This window comes from Spea bombifrons, chromosome 1 (assembly GCF_027358695.1).
Source record: "Spea bombifrons isolate aSpeBom1 chromosome 1, aSpeBom1.2.pri, whole genome shotgun sequence".
NCBI lineage: Eukaryota > Metazoa > Chordata > Amphibia > Anura > Pelobatidae > Spea > Spea bombifrons.
In genome coordinates, this window is record NC_071087.1 from 68,112,709 (window position 1) to 68,136,268 (window position 23,560).

Below are 23,560 nucleotides of genomic sequence, written 5' to 3' on the forward strand. Positions count from 1 at the left end.
TTAAGGACAATGGGCGGTCCCTAAACCCATTGAAAACAATGTATTTTGAACTGGTGTGTGTTTGGGTGTCGGTGTGGCAGAGCCTGTTCTTGTGTAAGTGTTTGGGTGTCGGCGTGACAGAGCCTGTCCTGGTGTGTGTGTCTGTGTCTGGGCATCTGTGTGGCAGAGCCTATCCTGGAGTGTGTGTTTGGGAGTCGGTAAGGGCCACTAAATTTTAGCTTCAGGAGCCCCGTGTATGATGACTTTTTAGTGTACTGATTACTCCCAATCCCATCACATAAGATTCTATCTTGTATTATCTGCAGAGCACTGATCTCATCTTTATCCAGTACACATCGATGGCCCATGATGCTCTTAATCCGGCCCTGCCTCCAGTGTGCGTCAGCCAGTTTAAATCTAGTGTGCTCCAGCCTTGTGCAGTTTTAGTTGGCTAAACTTGTTTTAAATGGTTTGTGGACTGACTTTGTTTTACTGTTTAAGTAATTTAGTATTGATAGAATGACATATAAAGGTTGATCAAAAAACTGTCCACTGCTTTTTTTCATTATTGCCATATTAACCCTATATTAATATGCATATAAAGCTAAAAGGCCATATTTTCTCCCCTGGCCTAATCCCTTAAAACCAAGACGCAATGGCTGTGATACTACACATAACCTCCCCACGTGTGTTAGAGTGACTCGGACTCACAGTCAACCAGTAGTGTGTGAGTCATCTGAGCTGCTGCTACCAGATGACCCAAGGGACTAGAAATCCTAGAAGCAGAGTCCCCATGTCCAAACTGGGCACGTGGGACTTAGAGCATTCATTTGTGCATTTTGCTGCCTGGACCTCATTTATCCTCATTGCTAAAGAAAAGTCAGGCAGGAGTGTGGGGGGGGGGTGCATGTGCTACCCACCTGCTACCCGCTGTGTGGACAAATCTTTGTCTGCGGTAGTCTTCAGGGAGCTTGCCATGTCCCACTAGCTGTTGCTAAGTGCCAAGCCTCCTGGAGAACAAACTATAAAATTAAAATACATTAAATACATTGGCTTAACGGGTCTTGTAGCCCCACCTTGTCCAATGTGAAAGCTACCGGCACTCAGATATAGGCAGCATGTAAGGACTGTGTGTGTTTAAGTAAATATGTTAGCGTATATGTTACTATGCTGTGTAAATATGCTACTGTGAGAGCGAGTGTTAGTATGTGTGCTACTGTGTGGGTTAGTGTGTGTATGCTTTAGTGTGTATATACAGTATGTTACTGTATGTGTATATAAGTATGTTAGTATGTATGTTAGTCGGTGTATAAGTATGTTACTGTGTGTGTGTAGGAGGAGCTTGGGGGACAACAGCTTAAATCTCAAGGGAGGGGGATTAGAATCTTACTATGCCACTAATAAATCAATTATGGAGTGTGAAAATTGTCACCAAGAATCACCTGTTACATACCTATGATTTTCAGGGCCAGAGCAGTCAATATTTATTTGCAGCATTCACATATTTACCTTCCATGTAACATACCCTTGACTAGTGATCCCTTTGTCTCCATAAGGAGAAGCAAACTTTACAGCTATAAGATACAGGAATAGTTTGGAGTATAGCTATTTTTTTTTAATAAGAACCTTATTTCGCAAGAAAATCTACAGCAGCTGCCAGGCAAAAACAGCACTTACCCAATCATAGAAGATATGCGAGGTACAGTAGTTCAATTTACGATTATAGTAGAGAATTAGATCAATTTTCTTTGTGTAGCAGTATCTTTAGTATTGATTGAGAGGTACTAAAAACGTCCATGATCAACTGATCTCATTGTATGTTGTGGGCTGACCGGCTTTACTTTCGTGAGTGGTAACTTTGCTGGTACTAAAATTAAAATAGTGTGAGCATGTAACTCCTCCCCCTTTACAGACATGCTCAAATCTCACAGCTTTTAAAGCAGATCCCGAGGCAAGAAACAGATCTCATCCTATTCACGTCCTTTATAGTTCCTCCTGCTATAAAAGGCTGTAAAGACAGGAAACCCCCCTGGTATGACACGAGCAGAAGATAAGCACAAGAAACCCCTGATCTACTGACAAACTGAGCAAAACTTGTGGAGTGGATTTGAAAACAAACAATACGCTGGGATTCGTTTGCTGCAAGAGAGCTTTGCTCTCACGATTTGAAGTACTTTTTTGGAGAGGAAAAGTAAGAGAAGAGAGAGGACACAGAGACGCTACAGAGGGAGAGATCTGGGATGATGCTTTTATAAAAAGAAACACAGGATAGACAAAGTGTCATGTAGATTCAAGAAAAAGAGGAGGACCAAGGGAGCCATAAAGGAGAAAATATAAACAGTCTTCGGGTGAGGCAATCAAGATATACGCTGTAACAAAAGAAGATTCTGCTTGTAGAAATTCTCTGAGCAGTGTTTGCATAAGGTTCAAGGATGTGGGGTTTGACTGGGCACCACCCTGCAGTCTGGCCGCTGCTCTTCTTTTTACCCTGGATCCTTCCTAACAGTGCAGAAGAACCATCTTGCCAGGGAGCCTTTGATCTCTACTTCGTGCTGGACAAGTAAGTGTTAGCGTTCGTAAGGGCCTAATTGAACTTGCCAGGATGCAGCTCCCTTGTGACAACGGCTGGGCCACTAGGTTGAGAAGAAGTGGAAGGGGTGCATTGAACTCCCAGATGTTGGATTTGGAGCTCTGCCTCCTGCGCTGATCTCATTGTATGTTGTGGGCTGACCAGCTTTACTTTCGTGAGTGCATGAGAGGTCAGGCAGATGGTTGACAATTCCCCCTTCCTGCTCACTTTAGGCTGAGATTTATAGCAGGGATTGGTCTGCATTTAAAGTATACTCCACAACAATCCATGAGATAAAAACAAATATAAAAAGCATAATTATGTGCGTGTCATAGGAAAGCTGCATACTTCCCAAGTGTCCCTCTTTAGGATGGACAGTCCCTCTATAGGACCTCAATCTTTCTGTTCCAGCCAATTTACCTCTTCTGCCTCTTTTGTCCCTTAATGTCCCTTTTTTTCTGGGAGTTCACAATATTTGCTGGATATTAATGTGTCACACCCGATTAAAAACCCAATAATGTGCATAGAAACAACTGCATGGCCAAAAATATGTGGGAATCCATTGTAATTAGTGTATTGGCTATACCAGCCACGCCCATAGCCGACAAGCATAAAATAAAGTACACAGCTTTACAATTTCCATTGAAAACATTGACAATAGAATGGCTCATAATGTAGTGCTCATAACATACCATCCTTCCAGTTAGTAACATTTTTTGCCCTACTAGAGTGGCCATGGTCAACAAAGTATTAAGTGCTGTTATTGGGAAGGGGATAAACATCTAGAATCCACAACAGCTATGCCATGAAGTGATAGGCCACAGAAAGAGACTGTAGGGTGCATAAGTGGTAGTACTGGTATTTTGAGCTGTGGAATCAAGTGTGATAAATAACACTTCACTGTCTGGCAGTCCTACAGGTGACTTTGGGTTCTTGGTATATGCGAGGAGAACACCACCTGCCTGACTGCATGTGCCAACTATAAAGTTTAGTTAAGGAACAATAAAGGTATGGGGCTGTTTTCATGGTTAGGGGAAGGCTCCTAAGTTCTGGTGAAAGGACATCTTAATGCTACAGCATTAAAAATCACTGTAAACGATTATGGGCTTTCAACTTTGTGGCAAAAGTTTCAGAAAGGCCCTTTAATGTTTCACCATAACGAAGCATCATGCTCAAAAGGAGGTTGATGCAGAAAGAGTGTGGCAAGATCAGTGTGGAGGAATTTAATTGGCCCACAGAGAGTCCTGACATAAACCTTATTAAACACATTTGCGATAAAGTGCAACTCTGAGCTAGGGCTATCAATATGTAATCTCATATTACATAATATGTTAACAGTATTTTGCTATATATTGTTATACTATAACAATGTTTCCAAAGCATAAGAAATTTTAAAAATATCATGTTCACTGCATCAAGGTTTACATGGATAAATTAAAAGCATTTCTCTGGAATCTACTTCCGCTGGACCTTCAGCATTTACCCTCCCAACATTCAAGAAACATCTCAAAACCCACTTCTTCAGAGAACCATACCATTTTAGCTGCTAGAACTTTCCTGTCACTGATACAACCCCCACACTACCTATAACCCTTTCTCTGTGCCTTATGTTTGTCCTCAAGATTGTAAGCTTGTCACTCAACATTGTAAGCATGCAAACAGGGCTCTCCCCACCTAATGAATCGGCTTGTCTTAGTCTGTCAATTCTAGTCTTGTCATACCCCTTGAATATGTGTATGAGGCGCTGCATACATTGTTGGAGTTATATAAATAAAAGATAATAATAATTGTCTATGAACTCATTTGAATGAAAAACTCAAAAGGTTTAACCCTTTCGTGACAAAGGATGATTTTACTTTTTGTACCCTTTGTGACAATGGCCGTTTTAACATTTCTGTGCTGCTCGTGTTTAGCTGTAATTTTCTTCTTTCCCGTTTACTGAACCCATACAAGTTATACCGTATTTGCTCGATTATAAGACGACCCTGATTATAAGACGACCCCCCAAATCTGAATATTAATGTAGGAAAAAAAGAAAAAGCCTGAATATAAGACGACCCTATAGGAAAAAAGTTTTACCAGTAAATGTTAATTCATCTAAACTATTTTTTTTAATAAAAGCTATGATTGAGAAAAATATTTTGGTTTTATTTCCTTCTATTTTCCAACCTGCCCCCCAGTTATGCACATCTGCCCCAGAAATGCCTTATACCCCCTATATGCCACTGTGCCCCATGATATGCCTTTTAACCCTCTAAATGCCACTGTACCCCATGATATGCATTTTTAACCCTATATGCCACTGTGCCCCATGATATGCCTTTTGACCCCCTATGTGCCACTCTGCCTCCAGAAATGCCTTATACCCCTAAATGCCACTCTGGCATTTAGAGGGTTAAAAGGCATATTATGGGGAAGAGTGGCATATAGGGAGGTTTAAGGCATTCAGGAGGCAGAGTGGCGAATAGAGGGTTAAAAAGGCATTTCTGGAGGCAGAGTGGCATTAAGGGGGTTATAAGGCATTTCACAGAGCACTCTGCCTCCAGAAATGCCTTATGCCCCCATTTAACACTCCCCCCCCAACTTACCGGTGCTTCTGACTTCCCTGTCATGTAGCCGGGGCAGCGTGTAAATCCCACGCATTTACGCTGCAGCCGGAAGGAGGCGTGGCTAGCAGCGGGGGTTGTCTGCGTCCATTGTGCAGACCTTCCCCGACTGTCAGAGATAAGAGTTCCCCGCACCTAGGAATCGCGTAGACATCTACACGCTGCCCCAGCTACACACCGGGGACTCAGAAGTACCGGTAAGTGGGGCAGGCGGGGGGGGGGTGCGGAGACAGGAGGATCCAGGTCCCCTGCAGCTGCGGGGGATCTGGATCTTAGTCGTCTCACAGTCAGACCTATTTGAGGTCTGATTATAAGACGACCCCAATTATAAGACGAGGGGTATTTTTCAGAGCATTTGCTCTGAAAAAAACCTCGTCTTATAATCGAGCAAATACGGTATATTGTTTTTTTCAGGACAAGAATGGATTTCTTTAGATAACATTGTTTTGATTGTATCATATTATTTACTATTAAAAAAAGTATAAAATATAGTGAAAAATTTAGAAAAAAATGACTTTTTCTAACTTTTAGTTGAAACATCTTTTACATATCTATAAAAGGTAATGAAAAAACCTGCTAAATAGATTCTACTATTTGTCCTGAGTTTAGAAATACCCAATGTTTTTATGTTTTTTTGCTTTTTTCTGCACGTTATGGGGCAATAAGTACAGGTAGCGTTTTGCTATTTCAAAGCCATTTTTTCCAAATCTGGTAATTCTTCAATTCTTCCCCCCATGTGCCTTTTCGGGTATCTTTGAAGCCGGCCAATGCAATTTACCCCATCAAATCATATATTTTTCAAAACTAGACACCCCAGGGTATTTCAAATGCTAGTATTTTAACTCTTTCCATGCACCATATCTACCACCAGTCTTTGTCAAACTTTGTGGTAGTAATTTTTTTGCATTTGTTTTTTCACACACATTTTACTTCAGGTATGAATTAAAAGGTTCTGGTATATGTCACTATCATAAATCACCCCAATATGTGTTCAGCAATAGTCTCCTGAATACAGTGATACCTCACATGAATGATTTTGCCTGGCTCTTTGGGGACAAAAGGGCCACATTTGGGGCATGTGCATTTTTCAATTTTGAACTTTGGTGATCAACTGCCCATGCCCTATTTGGTACATCTTTGAGCCGGGCCATTTCAGTGTGTCCAATAAAACTAGGACTGCAACTAACGATTATTTTCATAATCGATTAGTTGGCCGATTATTTTTTCGATTAATCAGATAAAAAAAATGAATGTAAACTTTTAATTTATTTAAAATAATTTAATAAACAAATGATGTTAAATACAAACAGCAGAATAAAAAAACTTTTTATTTCTTGTCTTTATTTCCCAACCAGCCCCCCCCAATTTATGCACATTTGAGCTTGCCACGCTGCCTCCTAGACATGCCATGCTGCCTCCCAGACATGCCACGCTGCCTCCCACATATGCCATGCTGCCTCTCACATATGCCACGCTACTCTATAACCACATATGCCACGCTGCCTCCCACATATGCCATTCCACTCTATCCCCACATATGCTACTCTACCCCCGCATATGCCACTCCACTTCCCCCACATATGCTACTCCACTCTACCCCCACATATGCCACTGTGACCCCTGATATGCCTTATACCCCCTGATACACCACTCCATCCTCCCCAGACATGCCACGCTGCCTTCCAGACATGCCACGCTGCCTCCCAGACATGCCACTCCACTCTACCCTACATATGTCACTCCACTCTACCCCCACATATGCTACTGTGGCCCCTGATATGCCTTATACCCCCTGATACACCACTCCATCCTCCCCAGACATGCCACACTGCCTCCCAGACATGGCACGCTGCCCTCCCCACATATGCTACTCCACTCTACCCCCAGATATGCCACTGTGGCCCCAGATATGCCACTGTGGCCCCAGATATGCCTTATGCACCCTGATACACGACTCCGTCCTCCCCAGATATGCCACACTGCCTCCCAGACATGCCACACTGCCCTCCTCACATATGCCTTATATACCCTATATGCCTTATACCCCCAGATATGTCACTCCGTCCTCCCCAGATATGCCTTATACCCCCCAGATATCTCATAGTCCCCTCATAGAGTCACAGACCCGTTCACAGCACACTGACACCATACTTTTATAAATAAGTACTGGGTTAATCTTCACTGCCCCCAGGATTTAGATTCCCCTTAGTTTGCCCCCTTTACCTCTAACTGCACCTTAAGTTAACTTTATTCAATTAACCCTAAACACCCCATTAACCATAACTACCCCTAAATTAACCCTAATCACCCCATCAACCACAACTGCCACTAAATTAACCCTAAACACCCCATTAACCATAACTGTCCCTAAATTAACCATAAAGACCCCATCAACCACAGCATCCCCTAAATTAACCCTAAAGACCCCATCAACCACAAGATTCCCTAAATTAACCCTAAACACACCATTAACCACAACTGCCCCAAATTAACCCTAAACATCCCATTAACCACAACTTCCCCTAAATTAACCCTAAACACCCCATTAACCACAGCTGCCCCTAAATTAACCCTAAACACCCTATTAACCATAGCTACCCCTAAATTAACCCTAAACACCCCATTAACCATAACTGCCCCTAAATTAACCCCACCTCCCCTAACTTTCAGCAGCCCAAATATTAATTTTATACTTACAGTTAGATGAGTGTCACAGCCATGTGGTTCTGGGAGAAGGAAGGGGCGGGGCCAGTTGTCACAGTGATTACAGGGAGGGACTGGCAAGTAGGAACTGCTGCTGTGAGTCACTGAAACGGATTATATAATGAGGGGTATTTTTCAGAGCTTTGCTCTGAAAAAACTCTAATTTTATAATCGATAAAAATCGATTCAACTAATCGATAATGAAATTAGTTGGCAACGATTTTCATTATCGATTATTATCGATTTTATTGATTAGTTGTTGCAGCCCTAAATAAAACCATATATTTTTGAAAACTAGACACCCCAGGGTATTTTAAATGCTGGTATTTTAACTCTTTGCATGCACACATTTTACCACCAGCATTTTTTCAAAGTTTGCAGTAGTATTTTTTTTGTGTGTATTTTCCCCCCATACACTTACTTTATGTATGAATTTACAGCTCCTGGTATATGCCGCTGTCACACGATATGTGTTCAGCAACATCTCCTGAGTACAGTGATACCCCACATGCAGGAATTCGTAATTTTTGGGGGGAACTAAAAGGGCACATTTGGGACGTGTGCATTTTTCTAATTGGAAATTAGATGTGTGGCCATCCTTCCCTCTGTGTTAATTGGGACATTGTTGAACCCGGCCAATTCAATTTACCCCATCAAATCATAAATTTTTTAAAAGTAGACACCCCATGGGCATTTAATATGCCAGTATTTTAACTCTTTCCATGCGAGAATTGTTTTAAGCTAATGTGCTGATCTTAGGACTTGCTCACAAAAATATATTTTTTATCTATATATTTCATTTATTTTTTCCTTTTTTAAATTTTTTTTTCCATTTTTTTCAACTTGAAGGTTCCCCTGATCAGTGGGAAATTATTTTTACATTACATTTACATTTTTACATAGTTTTTTTAACTATTTTTTTCTAATTATTATTATTTTTATTCTATTTTTTAATTTATTTTTACTAATTACACTGTAATTAGAAAGCTGGGCTCCATTGACTTGCATGGTTGAATGCAGTACCTGTATTCAACCTGCAAGTGGAGACCCTGTAGTGAACTTTTTCAACTTGATTGCTTTTTTTTACAGGGCGGCCGCCATCTTGCGGATGGCGACGATCACTTGCAGTGGCGGCTGTGACTGCTCCGGAGAGCCCCGTCCTGGGGTATTTGGTGTCGCTGAATGCCTCCTGATCGAGGCATTCCAGCGACACCATTGAAGTTTAGGAGGTGATCGTTAAAACGGGCGTCTGTCGCCATACAATGTATGGCGGATGTTGACGCCCTGGGGAGGGGCCAGATATGGCCCCTAGTGCTGATCGTGGCGTTGCTGAATGCCTCGGGATCGAGGCATTACAGCAACACCGTTTGGGTGCAAAAGCGAACGTAGATCGCTTTCTGCACCCGTTTACAGTCATGACGGTCCTGGCACGTCAATTTTCACTAACCTGATGTTAGTGCATGACGTGCCAGATCCGGCAATTGTCATTAAGGGGTTAATGAGTCGCTATATGATTAAACATATATTATAGAAAGTGACGGCAGAAAAGAAGCATTAGGCTCATCCAGTCTGCCCAGTCTTTTTTAACTCTTTGTCAAGAATCCTTTACAGGCAATGACTGCTTGATATATTGAATTCATGGACATCGCTAAATGCTGGGTTTCCTCCTTTGTGATGCTTTGCCAGGCCTTTACTGCAGCTGTCTTCAGTTGTGTGTTTGTGGATCTTTCTGCCTTAAGTTTTGTCTTTAGCAAGGGAAATGCACGCTTGATCAGGTTGAGATCGGGTAATTGACTTGGCCATTGAAGGATATTCTAAATTGGGTAATTGTTCATTTGTAAAGTGAAGCCATCCACTGAACTTTGCTGAATTAGGCTGAATATGAGCAGACAATATATCCCTATACACTTCAGAATTCACCTGGCTGCTCCTTTCTTCTGTCACATCATCAATATACACTAGTGACCCAGTGCCATTGTAAGCCATGCATGCCCATGCCATCACACTGCCTCCATCGTGTTTGACAGATGATGACGTATGCTTCGGATAAAAAGCTGTTCCAAGCCTTCTCCGTACTTTTTTCTTCCCATCACAGGTTGATCTTAGTTACATGTGTCCAAAGAATGCTGTTACAGAACTGGACTGGCCCCCCCCCCCCGAAGAGTTGAAGAGTTGTCCGGCGCCCAAATCTAGTTTGCACCTTGTAGTGACCCCCTCTTTATTTGCTCTCGTGAAGTCTTCTCTTTATGGTAGATAATAATGCAAGATAATAAAGTAGAGGGGGCTAAATATTATAGTTTATAGTAGTTTAGGTTGAGAAAAGAGCTCAACCATTTTCATATTCTTTGCTGTTGATCCAAAAGAAGGCAAATTTCAAATTGTGCTTTCAATGGGGGAAATTCCTTAAAGAGCTATAATTCCTAAACCCTTCTAACAGTTTGGATGCAATTACCCTCAAATTAAAGCTGAAAGACTTCACTTTAAGCCCATAGTCGTTATTTAACTGTAACATGAATTTATTTTGGTAAACAGCCAGAATGTCAAAACTTGTGTCAGGTCTGAAAATATGTGGATACTATCTGTACAGTATATAAATTAACCCTCATTGTGTTGTATGTTTTGTTTTTAAGGTCAGGGAGTGTTGCAAACAACTGGATAGAGATCTATGGGTTTGTGAAGACTCTCACGGATAGATTTGCGAGGTAACATTGTTTGATACTGTTTTGGCCTTTTATATCTTACTTACTTGTGTGCACTTACAAACCATAGTTTTAAAGTTCATGTTTCTTATGCTTTGTGCTTTGTGGAAGTCCAGGCAGACCAGCAACAGTAAGAAAGAGTATAAGTTTCTTCCCCACACAAGTGTGCCTTGACCCCTCCCTCCCCCACACTGCCTGATGAGGGCTATCGTGCAACATTAGCCTGTTCTAAGCTGTGATCGCTGATTATTGACCCTTTAGGTTACTGATCATTGATCAGTCTCACTGATCAATAGTGACCTAATCTGATCATCATCATCCTTATCGCTAACGCTATACAGTAACTGTAACCTAACTTTAATGTCTAGCCATAGCTAACACTTCCACGTTCCACTAACTGGAACCTGGGGCTACCACTTATGCCTGGAGTGTCCAGGTTTTTTCTGCAGTGGGAGAGAAAATATGACCTTTTAGCTTCATAATGCATATTAATACAGGGTTAATTTGGCAATAACGAAAAAAGCAGTGGACAGTTTTTTTTATCAGCCTTTTTATTCTATCAATACTAAATTACTTAAACAGTGAAACAAATTCAGTCCACAAACCATTTAAAACAAGTTTAGCCAAATAAAACTGCACAAAACTGGAGCACACTGTGGGTACAAACTGTTTTTATAATGGCTGACGCACACAGGAGGCAGGGCTGGATTAAGAGCACCATGGACCTGGTGCTGAGGATTTTGGTGGCCATTTTATGGAAATAAATAAAATAGACAGAATCTTAACTCCTCAACATCGATCTGTACTGGATAAAATGACATCAGTGCTCTGCAGATACTACAAGATAGAATCTTATGTGATGGGATTGGGAGTAATCAGTACACTAAAAAACTCATCATACGCGGGATGCCTGAAGCCACAATTTAGTGGTACTAATCCTTTTTAATAAAACATGCAGATTGAATAGAGAGTAAATAACAGAAAACCTGATTTCTGGGCCAAGAAAGTTTTGTCCTCACTACAAATTCAGGAGGGTGTTTTATCTCTGGATAAGTAAAAATTAAATAGTTCAATTTATTCCTACAGTAAGTAAAGTGCCAGGAAACAGATGACCAAATACACAACAGGATAAGTTCTGCCACACAGATGCCCAAACACACATACCAGGACAGGCTCTGCCACGCTGACACCCAAACACACATACCAGGACATGCTCTGCCACACTGACACCCAGACACACACACCAGGACAGGCTCTGCCACACCAGCACCTAAACACACACAGGCTCTGCCACACCAACAGCCAAACACAAACACTAGGACAGGCTCTGTCACACCGACACCCAGACACACACACCAGGACAGGCTCTGCCACACCGACACCCAGACACACACACCAGGACAGGCTCTGCCACACCAACACCCAAACACACACCAGGACAGGCTCTGCCACACCGACACACAGGCACACACACACCGGGACAGGCTCTGCCACACCGACACACACACCAGAACAGGCTCTGCCACACCGACTCTCAAACACACACACACAGGCTCTGCCACACCAACAGCCAAACACAAACACTAAGCTATTTGAATTGTTTGTGTGCTAGGGAGGGGGTAGGGAGAGGGTAGATAGCAAGAAGGGGAGGAGGTAGGGAGAGGGTAGATAGTGAGAAGGGGAGGGGGTAGGGAGAGGGTAGATAGTGACAAGGGGAGGGGTGTGGAGAGGCTAGATAATGAAAAGGGGGGTAGGAAGATGGTAGATATTGAGAAGGGGTAGGGAGAGGGTATATAGTGAGAAGGGAGGTAGGGAGAGGGTAGATAGTGAGAAGGGGGTAGGGAGAGGGAAGATAGTGAGAAGGGGGGTAGGGAGAGGGTAGATAGTGAGAAGGGAGGGAGAGGGGGTAGATAGTGTGAGAAGGGGTAGATTGGGTTGGGGGTGGGGGGGCCGTAACAGATTCTCGCACCCGGGCCCTGAGGCTTCTAGTTACGCCCCTGGTTTTTGTAAAATGTACTTAGGGTAAAATCCTATTACTGTTAATTTCAATGTAAATATCTTTCGTTTATTTGTTCAGTTGCTTTGATTTTCAACAGGACTGTGAAATGTCCTAATGTCTGTAATATATTAAATACAAAAGTATTTCAGGACTTGGCTGTGCCAATGGAATGCTAGCCTAAAAACAGACACATTGATCAGAAAGGGGAACCAAAGAGCTCTAATATTTTCTATAGCTCTTGACTGATTACATTTAGCGTTTATTGTGGTGAACCTCTACTCCCATAGCATTTTAAAATTCTATATCATTCAAGTAAAAATAGACTATTTACAATTGGATGTGGGTAATTATTAAAGTAATGTTGTAAATATTGCATGTTAAAAATAATAATTCAGTAGAAAATCTTGCTACCAAGACTACCTACACTTGACTGCATTATAGTCAAGAAACATACTCATCACTGTCAGATTTGAGACCTAACTTCATTGAGGTAATCAGTCTTTACTCTTGGGCCAGAATGATTCATTCCTACATGTTTTTCATCTGCCCTTGTATTGCTCCAGTTTTGTACCAAGAAGTCCTTAAAAATCTTTTTGTGTGCTCAGATTTGATAAAAGTCATAAAATGAATTGCATAATTTTTCAGTTTTCAGCTAGTTTTCCCCATTTAAAAAAAAATGTTCAGAAGGCATAGTATGTCTTAACATTTAGTCAGCATTTTCTTCTTTGTTTCGCTAACCATCAATAAAAAATGTTATGAAATTATCCTGTGACCCTGAACAAAAAAGTATTTAAACAGAATTCCTTTGTGGATGTGTAAGCAAATCCTGTTATGGTTATGTGTCTAACAAATGTTACAGAATCCAGCATTTTTTCCCTTACTGTTGCATTTAAAAACAAAATGCAAAATACAGCAGTTATACTGTATATAAAAATGCAGCAACCAACCACAAATGGCAATGTGGCATGAACGTATCACCCAATCAATTTAATTTGTTATATGGTTGTTGAATTTTTCACATAGCCAGGGACATTTTTTTTTTAGTGGTTGTGGATACAGCTTCACCAAGAATTTTTATGTGACCTACCGATAGCTGATAGAATAACAATCTGTTATTTACAATATGTGATTCATAAGCACACTTTAAGTACAAATAATTCTGACTTTAGTGTTGTAGAATACTGTTATATAATCTTGACAATCAAACATTCTTAGCTTCTTAAAAAAACTTGTGAAGAAATAGTGCTAGAGGGACTGGGGTCCCAACAAGGGACACTTGGGAGGTTGGGGTTGATAGGCTTAATTTAAAATTTAAAATCCAAAAACATCTAAAAAAAAAAAAAAAAAATTATAACTATATATATATATATATACCGTATTGGCTCGAATATAGGCCGCACTTTTTTCCCCCACTTTAAGTCTTTAAAGTGGGGGTGCGGCCTATATTCGGGGTCTAGCGCCCGACACCCGGGACAAGCAGTCCCGGGCGCCGGGCAGGCAGCGGGGTTAGGATACAGATCCCCCGCAGCGGTGCAGGGGACCTGTATCCTACTGTCTGACACGCTCAGACAGCCTCCCCTGCCAGCACTTCTCACGGGGGGGGGGGTGCCGGCACGGGAGGTTGTCTAAGCGTCCGCACGATACATTTTACACCTCCCCCCCCCGACTTACCAGAGAAGACTCCCGGGTGTCTTGCGGGACTGGCGGAAGACATCTACGCAATACGCGTATACAACTTCCGCTGAGTGCCGGCACCGGGAGTTGTATACGTGATTTGCATAGATGTCCCCCTCCGGCCCCGCAAGACACCCGGGAGTCTGCTCTGGTAAGTTGGGGGGGGGGACAGAGTGGCAGCATATCTCGGGGGGGGACAGAGTGGCAGCATATCTCGGGGGGGACAGAGTGGCAGCGTATCTTGGGGGGGGACAGAGTGGCAGCGTATCTCGGGGGGGGCAGAGTGGCAGCATATCTCGGGGGGGCAGAGTGGCAGCGTATCTTGGGGGGAGGACAGAGTGGCAGCGTATCTCGGGGGGGGCAGAGTGGCAGCGTATCTCGGGGGGAGGACAGAGTGGCAGCGTATCTCGGGGGGGAGGACAGAGTGGCAGCATATCTCGGGGGGGGACACAGTGGCAGCATGTTTTTTTGGTGCTTTTTTTAAAGAAAAAACCTTTTTCTTTAAAAAAGCACCAAACTTTTAAGGTGGGGCCTATATACGGGGGCGGCCTATATCCGAGCCAATACGGTATATATACTGATCAGCCATAACATCATGAGCACATGAAGCAAATTGCTGAAAAAGTTAATGCTGGTTATGATAGAAAGGTGTTAGAACACACAATGCATCACCGTTTGTTACATATGGGGCCATGTAGCCGCAGACCAGTCAGGGTGCTGCCCATGCTGACCCCTGTCCACTGCCAAAAGCACCAGCAATGGGCACGTGAGCATAAGAACCGGACAACAGAGCAATGGAAGAAGGTGGCCTAGTCTGATGAATCACATTTTCTTTTACATCATGTGGATGACTGGGTGTATGTATATAGTTTACCTGGAGAAAATATGGCACCAAGATGCATCCATGGAGGTTCCACCTTGCAATTTACAGGATCTACTGCTAGCACCTTGGTGCTAGATATCACAGCACACCTTTAGATGTTTGTGAAGCAAAAGGGGGACCTACACAATATTAGGCAGGTGGTCATAAAGTTATGGCTAATCACTGTGTATGAGTATATATATATATATATATATATATATATATATATACTAGACTTGTGCATTCGTATTCGTATTTCAAACATGAAAACTAACACAAGCATCACACAGCACTCATATTGAGGTGAAAACAGAACTCAATTTATTGAAGACAGAACAGATATTTATACACAAAAACATAGGATTAAGGGGTTTAATCCCAACTACCAGACAGCCCGGAGCCTCCATACAGGTCTGGCGTTTCCAGCCATGTAGAGCCCTCATAGCGGGCTAGTTCATAGGAGTCTGGTTAGGGCAGATCAGATGGGGTTTCCCATTCACCCTGTGCCATTTGATGAGCACAGGGTGACTTAGACCAAAGAGGGGGCTGGGCAGGCAGGCAAGAAGTCTTCCCCAGAAATCCATCGGTATGCCCCTCCCAAACTCCAATCTACACCATGTGTCCTCAGCCGCGTGGGGGGGGGTACTGTGATACTCTGTAAACCCTAAAGATGTTTGTCACTTAAATCCTCTTTCTTCCCCATTCTGATGCTTGGTTTGAACTTCAGCGAGTTGTCTGTCTGAAATATTCAGGCTTCTTAGAGTAAATCAAGTGAATGGATGTGCCCATACAGTCTGCCCTTTTGCTGAAATGCACCAAGTGAAGACTGAACACAAGGGGACAAGCGAAAGACCGTGGATAAATTAGTGCGAGAATGAGAGAGAGTGTGAGTGAGTGAGTGATGAGAAAATATGGGTTTAGTTTTCTAGTTTTTTACATTTTTTTGCATTTTCTTTAAATTTATATCAAACTTAAAGGGTGTGGCCTTTAATTGTGCATGACCGTATTCAGGACAGTGCAGTGTGAATTAGTAATCATTAGTATATCCTTACTAGAAATGTTTTAATTGCTGGAGATATTTGCTCTAAAATTTTCTTATCTGTGGTTTGTATGTTATACTGGTGTCCTAATGATGATCTAATTATATGGCAAGTACACAGATATAATATTATCATTGAATCCACTGTTTGTTTTCACTGGTTTTGCATTCTATCTTCATTTTCTAATTGCTAAACATAAATGCATGCAGAAGGAAAGCGAAAAATATAATTTCCGTTTAACTAGTTTTTAATTGACAGACCAAACAGGGAGCAAATAAGCTAAATGTTAATTTATCTACAGTGCTTAACAAAAGAAAAAATAAGAGTGCATCTAAACAGAGTCTTTCCTGTGGAGGAAATCATATACAAGGCAATCTGCTCTATTCTAGGTCAGTGAAAACAAATAAAACTTTTTTGCAATTAAAAGAAATAGTGCTTTATGAAGTCTATGGGTCAGCATTCAGATCAGAATTCACTGCTCTAGCTGCCAAGTGCTATCAGTCTTGATAAACTGCACTATTGTATAACTGATAATTATCTTGTATGGCTATTTTTGAGGCATGCCAAATGCAGTCAGACTTGCTTAATCTATGCTTCATTTATCCAGATGCCAGGCTGTATTCAAGTTTTAAAGGGTAGCCAGCCTTCCAGAAAGAATTCACGTTATCATATTAGAATAAGACTATTGAAATCAGAATCAAAAAAGGTCTACTAAGTAGCATACATGGTGCTTGGTGTACTGTTCATTCTCTCTCTAAAGCTTTGACTTTTGCCTGTTCATGCATACTTATATTGTGCAGCGGAATACAAACTATGGACAAGACAACTTAAATCACATTAAACATTGAGGATGTCACACAAACTAGTAATATTACAAATGGTTGCTTTAACTATCCATATTCATGTTGCATGTTCAGGTTTTAAGTTACAAAATATCAACACTTTTATATATTTTTTATTCATATGTTTTTTTTGTTATGTATGTTCTATTTTTAACTATGATAATTGAAATTCAAAAAAACATCATTACATAGTAATGGTATCTATTTGGTTGATTAATTTGGGCAGTATAAATAGACCTAAATATTTAGAAGCCAACATAATGTTCTTATTAACCCCTTAATGACAAGACTGTTTCTTACTCGTAGTACATTTTGGGACAATGGCTCTTAACATTTTTCAGTGTTGCTGTTTAGCTGTAATTTTCTTCTTTCTCATTTTCCGCACCCACACATATTATATATTGTTTTTTCAGGACAAACAGGGCTTTCTTTAGAGACCATTATTGTTATCATATCATCTAATTTACTATAAAAAAATGATAATATATGGTGATTTTTTTGTAAAAAAATGACTTTTTCTCACTTTTTTAAAATAAATCTTTTACTCATCTGCAAAAACTAATGAAAAAAACTGCTAAATAGATTCTACTATTTGTCCTGAGTTTAGAAAAACCCAATGTGTTTTTGCTTTTTTCTGCACGTTATAGGGCAATAAGTACCAGTAGCGTTTCGCTATTTCAAAACCATTTTTCCCCCAAAGCTGGTCATTCTGCCCCATGTGCTATTTCAGGTATCTTTGAAGCCGGCCAATGCAATTTACCCGATCAAACCATTTTTTTTTTAAAACTACACATCCCAAGGTAATTGAAATGCTGGTATTTTAACCATTTCCATGCACTAGTTCAGCCTTTGTCAAACTTTATGGTAGTAAAAAAAAATTTTGTTTTTCACACACGTTGCACTTCAGGTGTAAATTTACCGCTCCTGGTATATGTCCTGTCAAACAACACCCCAATATGCGTTCAGTAACATTTCAGAGTACAGCGATACCTCCATGCATGGGTTTGTTGGGTTATTTGGGGTTATTTGTGAAGGCCAACCTTTGTCTTCGTGGGGGGAAAAATCTTCATATTCCACGAATATTCACCTGTTCCTGCGTTCGGCTTGGGCGAATTCTTGGACATTCTTCGTGTTTTTGTTTTTTTCCAGGATTTTAAAGGTCCGTACAAGCAACTTTATTGGTCACCGGCAGGGGTATCCTCTGCCATCAACCAATGAAGTGCAGCTCTTAGGCTTAACTGACCAAACAAGTAGTATGTAACATAACAATTTGACTTATAGAGACAACAGGTAAGGAGGGCCCTGCTCGAATGAGCTTACAATCTAGAGATAGATATTACATTTCTATAGTCTTGTTATAAACACATCCAGCCCCATACCCTATTAAGTAATCCATTTAGCAGTTTGCATGTATATCTTGATATACTAACCTAGCCCTTTTTTGTCCCAAGAGGCTACCCTATTACTAAAACACTCTCAGAAGTTGTACCAATCAGAGGTTGAAATGTCATCACTGACATGAACTTGACCATGAGTGTGGAATTGCATAGCACATAAATATTGCCTGTCCGAAGCAGCATCACTCAAAGGAGAGTTCCAAACTGCCTTTTAAAGCAACAACAGCACAAACATTGTGTGTTGGGAGCTTCATGAAATTTGTTTCCATGACAGAGCAGCTGCACCCAACTTGAAAATCCCTATGCGCAATGCCAATCATTGGCTGGAGTGGTACAAAGCACACCACCATTGGACTCGAGCAGTGAAAATATGTTCTCTGGAGTAATTAATCACCTTTCGCTATCTGGAAATCTGATGGATGAATCTGAATTTGGCGGTTGCCAGGATAACACCACCTAGCGGAATGTTTAGGGCCTATTGTAAAGTTTTGTGGATGAGGGATATTGGTCTGGGGCTGTCTCTCAGGGTTTGGACTAGGCCCTTTAGTTTCACTAAAGGGTGATTTTAATGCTACCGCATGCGAAGACATTTTAGAACAATTGTGTGCTTTCAGCTTTGTGGTAACAGTTTAGAGAAGGCCCTTTCCTGTTCCAGCTTGACTGTGCACCATTCCACAAAGCAAGGTCCATAAAGACACGGTTTGGCAAATTTGGAGTAATTTGAGTGGCCTGCACAGAGCCCTGACCATTACCCCATTGAACATCGTTGGGATGAATTGAAATGCAGATTGAGAGACATGCCTTGTTCTCCAACAACACAAATGCTTTTCTGGCTGAATGGGCACAAAGTCCCAAACCTTTGGGAAAGCCTTCCTAGAAGAGTGAAAGTTGTTATAGCCACATATTGCACACACACATGACTGGCCCAGCACCCAGATTGCACACATAGGACTTGCCTTAGAAACCAGATTGCACATAGACGTAGGACTTACCCAAATTGCACCCACAGTAGCCACCTCTCAGAGCCCCAGGTCTCCTCTCAGTCTGACTCACGTGTATCCTTTATTCACTCTTTAGGCCCAAAAACGGTAATGGACAGACTTTCCATTTTCCCTCTCTCCTCCTCTTTATCTCCATCTCTTCTTTCTTTTGTATTACTCCACTTGTCTCCATCTCTACTTCTCATTACCTATTCCCTTTCTTCCTATCTCTTCATCTTCATATTATCCCTCTTCTCTCAAAGTGTCAATATTTTGTGCAGCCACCATTATTTTCCAGCACTGCCTTAACCCTCTTGGGCATGGAGTTCACCAGAGCTTCACCGGTTGCCACTGGAGTCCTCTTCTACTCCTCCATGACAACATACTGTGCCCCTTTCTCCCTATCTAACGCTTCCCTTTCTCCCTATCACTTACCTTGCTAAAGTCCTGCAGTGGGAGAAAAGGTCTTACTGCTCAGTTGCAAGGTATAACGTCATATTCCGGCACCCAGCATCAATCACCGGCACTGCGAGGGAGCAGTGAGACAATGGCCTCACATTCCCACCACCGCAGCTCTTCTCTGTGCTGTAGTGGATGTGCCCTTACATAGATCTGCGCTCTAATCTAGGCCTATACTGGCCATGGTGCTCCATAGAACACTATTATAACTAAATGCAGCATTAGAAACATTGTTCCTTGTACATATGACTACCCAGATCTTTCCCAGTTATAATCAAGTAATATTTTGCTTTATTCATAGCTTTTACCATGGACACAATTGTCATGTGACACAAAAGCAGGCACTGATAAAATGTTGCTACGGAAAATAAAAAAAAAAGGTCCTGTGTAATTTGCATGTGATTTGACTTTCAAAAGAGACTAAAACAGAAGATGTGCTAAGGCTCATTTACTTAATATTCTATAGAGTCTATATACATCTTTGGTCTTTAATTGTGCTAGCTAACTTATAAAATATAGATTAGAATGATACTTTAGCTTTATGTTTCCTGTTAGGGTCTGACAGCTGAGACTGCTTGGTGGGTATGAATGTATCAGTGTTCTGCTGCCCTAAGTCACAGTAATGTGTATGTAAATCAAACGTGTTTGGAAATAACACTTTCTTCTTTTAAATTCCTTAATCCATTACGTATTTAGAGGTCATAAAGTCAACCCATCTAGCCTAAAAACAAAAAATGCCCCTCTTTGGCCATCTGAAGGAGGGATATGAAAAAGCTTTGAGGGTTCCATCTGGCCAATGTGCTAACAATCAGATAACAATTAGTTATTTACATAGAGAGGTGACATTCCCAGTTGTGAAAGGTTGATCCTACATATTACAAAAGTATACATATATAGCCCAGGGCTTTACACATTTCTTAGCATTTAGGAGCCAGCTAATTAAATGATAAATACATTAGTCCATTTCACAAATAATTGCTCCAATTGCACCAATTTCATATGCTATTTACTATGCAGTCCATAAGTAAAAAATATTAAAGGAAAAACTTTGCAGCCATTGACTGTTTTCAAAATGGCCACCCATAGCATGTATATAAAAATAACTTTGTGCTGAATTCCATGCTCTCTTCTCTTTCAGCCCTCGCATGAGATATTCGTTCATAGTGTTCTCTACACAAGCGAAAATAATTCTCTCTCTCACAGGAGACAGGTATGTGATTGGACAATTGTACACTGTTTTTTTAAATGGATACAAATGTTAATTTGAAATTTGTGATATGTTTTGGAAAACATGATCAATATAACTATTTATAACTTCTTAGAATTCTTAGGTATTGTAGTAACAAATTAATAAAATTATGTTAAACTTTAGTTCACCTGTTGGTAAACTGTTTTTGCCATTCATTTTAAGTAATTTTAACATTAATTATGATATGTATCTTGCAAAAACTTTAGAAATGATGTATGTCTTGCCAAAGGTGCGCACTTTCAAGAGGGATTATCACCTTACATGTTTGTTTGTGTGTTTTGCAATATTGTTTGCAGTGTTTATTATCTTGTGTGATATTTATAATATGGTTTGAATGGTCTGTTTATTTGTTATTGTTCTTGGTAATGTGAAATTGCAAAACATTCCCTCTTGCTACATCTTATTACTGTGTATCACAACTTTCCACCACTCTCATCCATATGCAATATTTCTTTTCTTACCTAATGTCTATTTGTCTACATACCTGGCTCTGACTTCTTGGCCCTAACTTTTATTCTATTACCATCACATATACCCTAATCCAAAAAAGAAATATAGTCGTGTATATCCAAAATTTCTGCCTGAATTTGTTCAATAATATTGGGTTTATTTTCTTATAGTCCTTTTTATTTGGTCCCAACACTTACAGTAGTACATTTAAACCATATGGTGTTTTAAATCCAACCTGTAAAACAATCTGTAAAACAATGTCTTTTTGTTCAAGTAACATTAATTGTAGCAATAAAGTTTTTTTTATTAATATAGCTCGTTTATTGTAATTCAACTTACTGTGCTTAAAATGACCATAGTAAGTTACTATACTGCCCTGTTACGAAGGTTATATTTGTGTTGTCTTATAATTAGCTAAGTGTTGCCACTTGCATACAAGAATTAAAACTTGGTTAGTATCTAAGCCTTGGACATTGTCCCAGAAGACACACATGTAGTGTGGGTAGCTGTAAGCATATACCAATAAAAGCCGGGTCAAAACTGTTGTACAATTGTTGCTGCAAACCTGTTTCTGGTATGTTTTTATGTGACCTGAGAAAGGCAGATCTATACTAGACAGAGTGGTCCACAAAACAGCTACTAGAAGATCCGAGCCACAGCAGACGCACAACAGGCGGGGAGCGCAGCGCCAGGGGTGAAATCTGCGCCTGTTAAATCAGCACAGACTTCATGCTCTGCTCCTCGCACTCTGCGGCTTTTTTAATGCTGGAGCGCAGATTTACACATTCAGTCACTGGTAAACTGTTTTGGGACAAACATAGCACTGATAAGCTGTTTGGGGGCAAAGATGGCTTTGGCAAGATGTTTTGGGGCAAAGATGGCTTTAACAAGCTCTTTGGGAAACCAAAATGGATTTGACCAGCTGTTTGGGAGCAAACATGGCTTTAACAAGCAGTTTGGGAGCAAAAAATGTTTTGACAAGCTGTTTGGAGGCAAAGATGGTGTTGACAAGCTGGTGCAAAGATGGCTTTACAAGTTTGGGGCACAACAGTGACACTGACAATCTGGGGGATATTGATGGCACTGACAATCTGGAGGCAAATATGGCACTGATAAGCTATTTGGGTGCCAAGATGGCTTTGACAAGCTGTTTGGGTGCAGAGATGGCTTTGACAAGGGTTTCAGGTCCCTACCTCCCGGCACATCACTGCAGCACGTCCAAGGCGGGTCCCTGCTCACCGCTCCCTGAATCTTTGCAGGGAGTTGGGGACAGTGGCAGCGGGGAGGTTGCCGACAGAGGGGGCGGAGCTTCCTCTTGTGTCCCTGGTGCCACCTCCTATACTGGATCCTATCACGGAGCACACAGGGGCGGAGCTAGTGACAGCATACCTGACAGTCCTATAAAAGCCCTGGAGTCCCTGATACTGGTATTCAGATACTCAGGTACTCTGTGTGCTTGTTTGAGACTCTGATATTGTTTGCCTGCTGTCTGCCCTTTTGACCTTCGTGTCCTGTATATTATATTTCTTTGCTATGTGGTGTGACTTTGTATTTTGCGTATCTTACATCTGTCTCTTTTGGTGTGGGTGCATCTAGCTTTGAGTTCCTATATTCCTGCATATCAGACTCCTGCCTCTCGGGGCAAAAATGGTACTGACAAGCTGTTTTGTATGTTTACTAAGGGTTTTGGATCCCAGCTCTTGTGTGATTGTGGTACCAATACAGAGAGACTGTTGACCTTTATGTAACAAAATACACATTTAGTTATTCAGTTGTTAGATACAAGCTGTAAGTTATTAGTGACAGTGCAAGTTAAAAAGTAATTTAAAACAAGGGGCAGAAATATCAGGCCCGTAATTACTAATAAACTAGTGATATCCAGTTCATGAATGAATCGTTCTTTTGAACTGATTCTTTTCAATGAACTGGATGAATCAGTTCAGTAAACTGAACGACTCATTTGTAACAGCTCAGTCTGTGAATCATTAATTGCACTGATAATATGATCGTAGAGTGAGTCATCTACACAGCACACACTCACAGATCAGGCTA

At 41.1% G+C, this 23,560-nt stretch overlaps 1 protein-coding gene across 1 annotated transcript in view; it reads left to right on the plus strand.

Annotated features, from left to right (window-relative positions):
- Positions 1-1,903: 1,903 nt before the first annotated feature.
- The window catches only part of ANTXR2 (ANTXR cell adhesion molecule 2), a 141,425-nt gene continuing 119,768 nt past the window's right edge, over positions 1,904-23,560 (plus strand). The window contains exons 1-3 of the mRNA XM_053463247.1: positions 1,904-2,539; positions 10,488-10,559; positions 20,948-21,019. Coding sequence (XP_053319222.1) covers positions 2,412-2,539; positions 10,488-10,559; positions 20,948-21,019 — 272 coding nt within the window. The 5' untranslated portion in view covers positions 1,904-2,411. The remainder of the gene's footprint in view (positions 2,540-10,487; positions 10,560-20,947; positions 21,020-23,560) is intronic.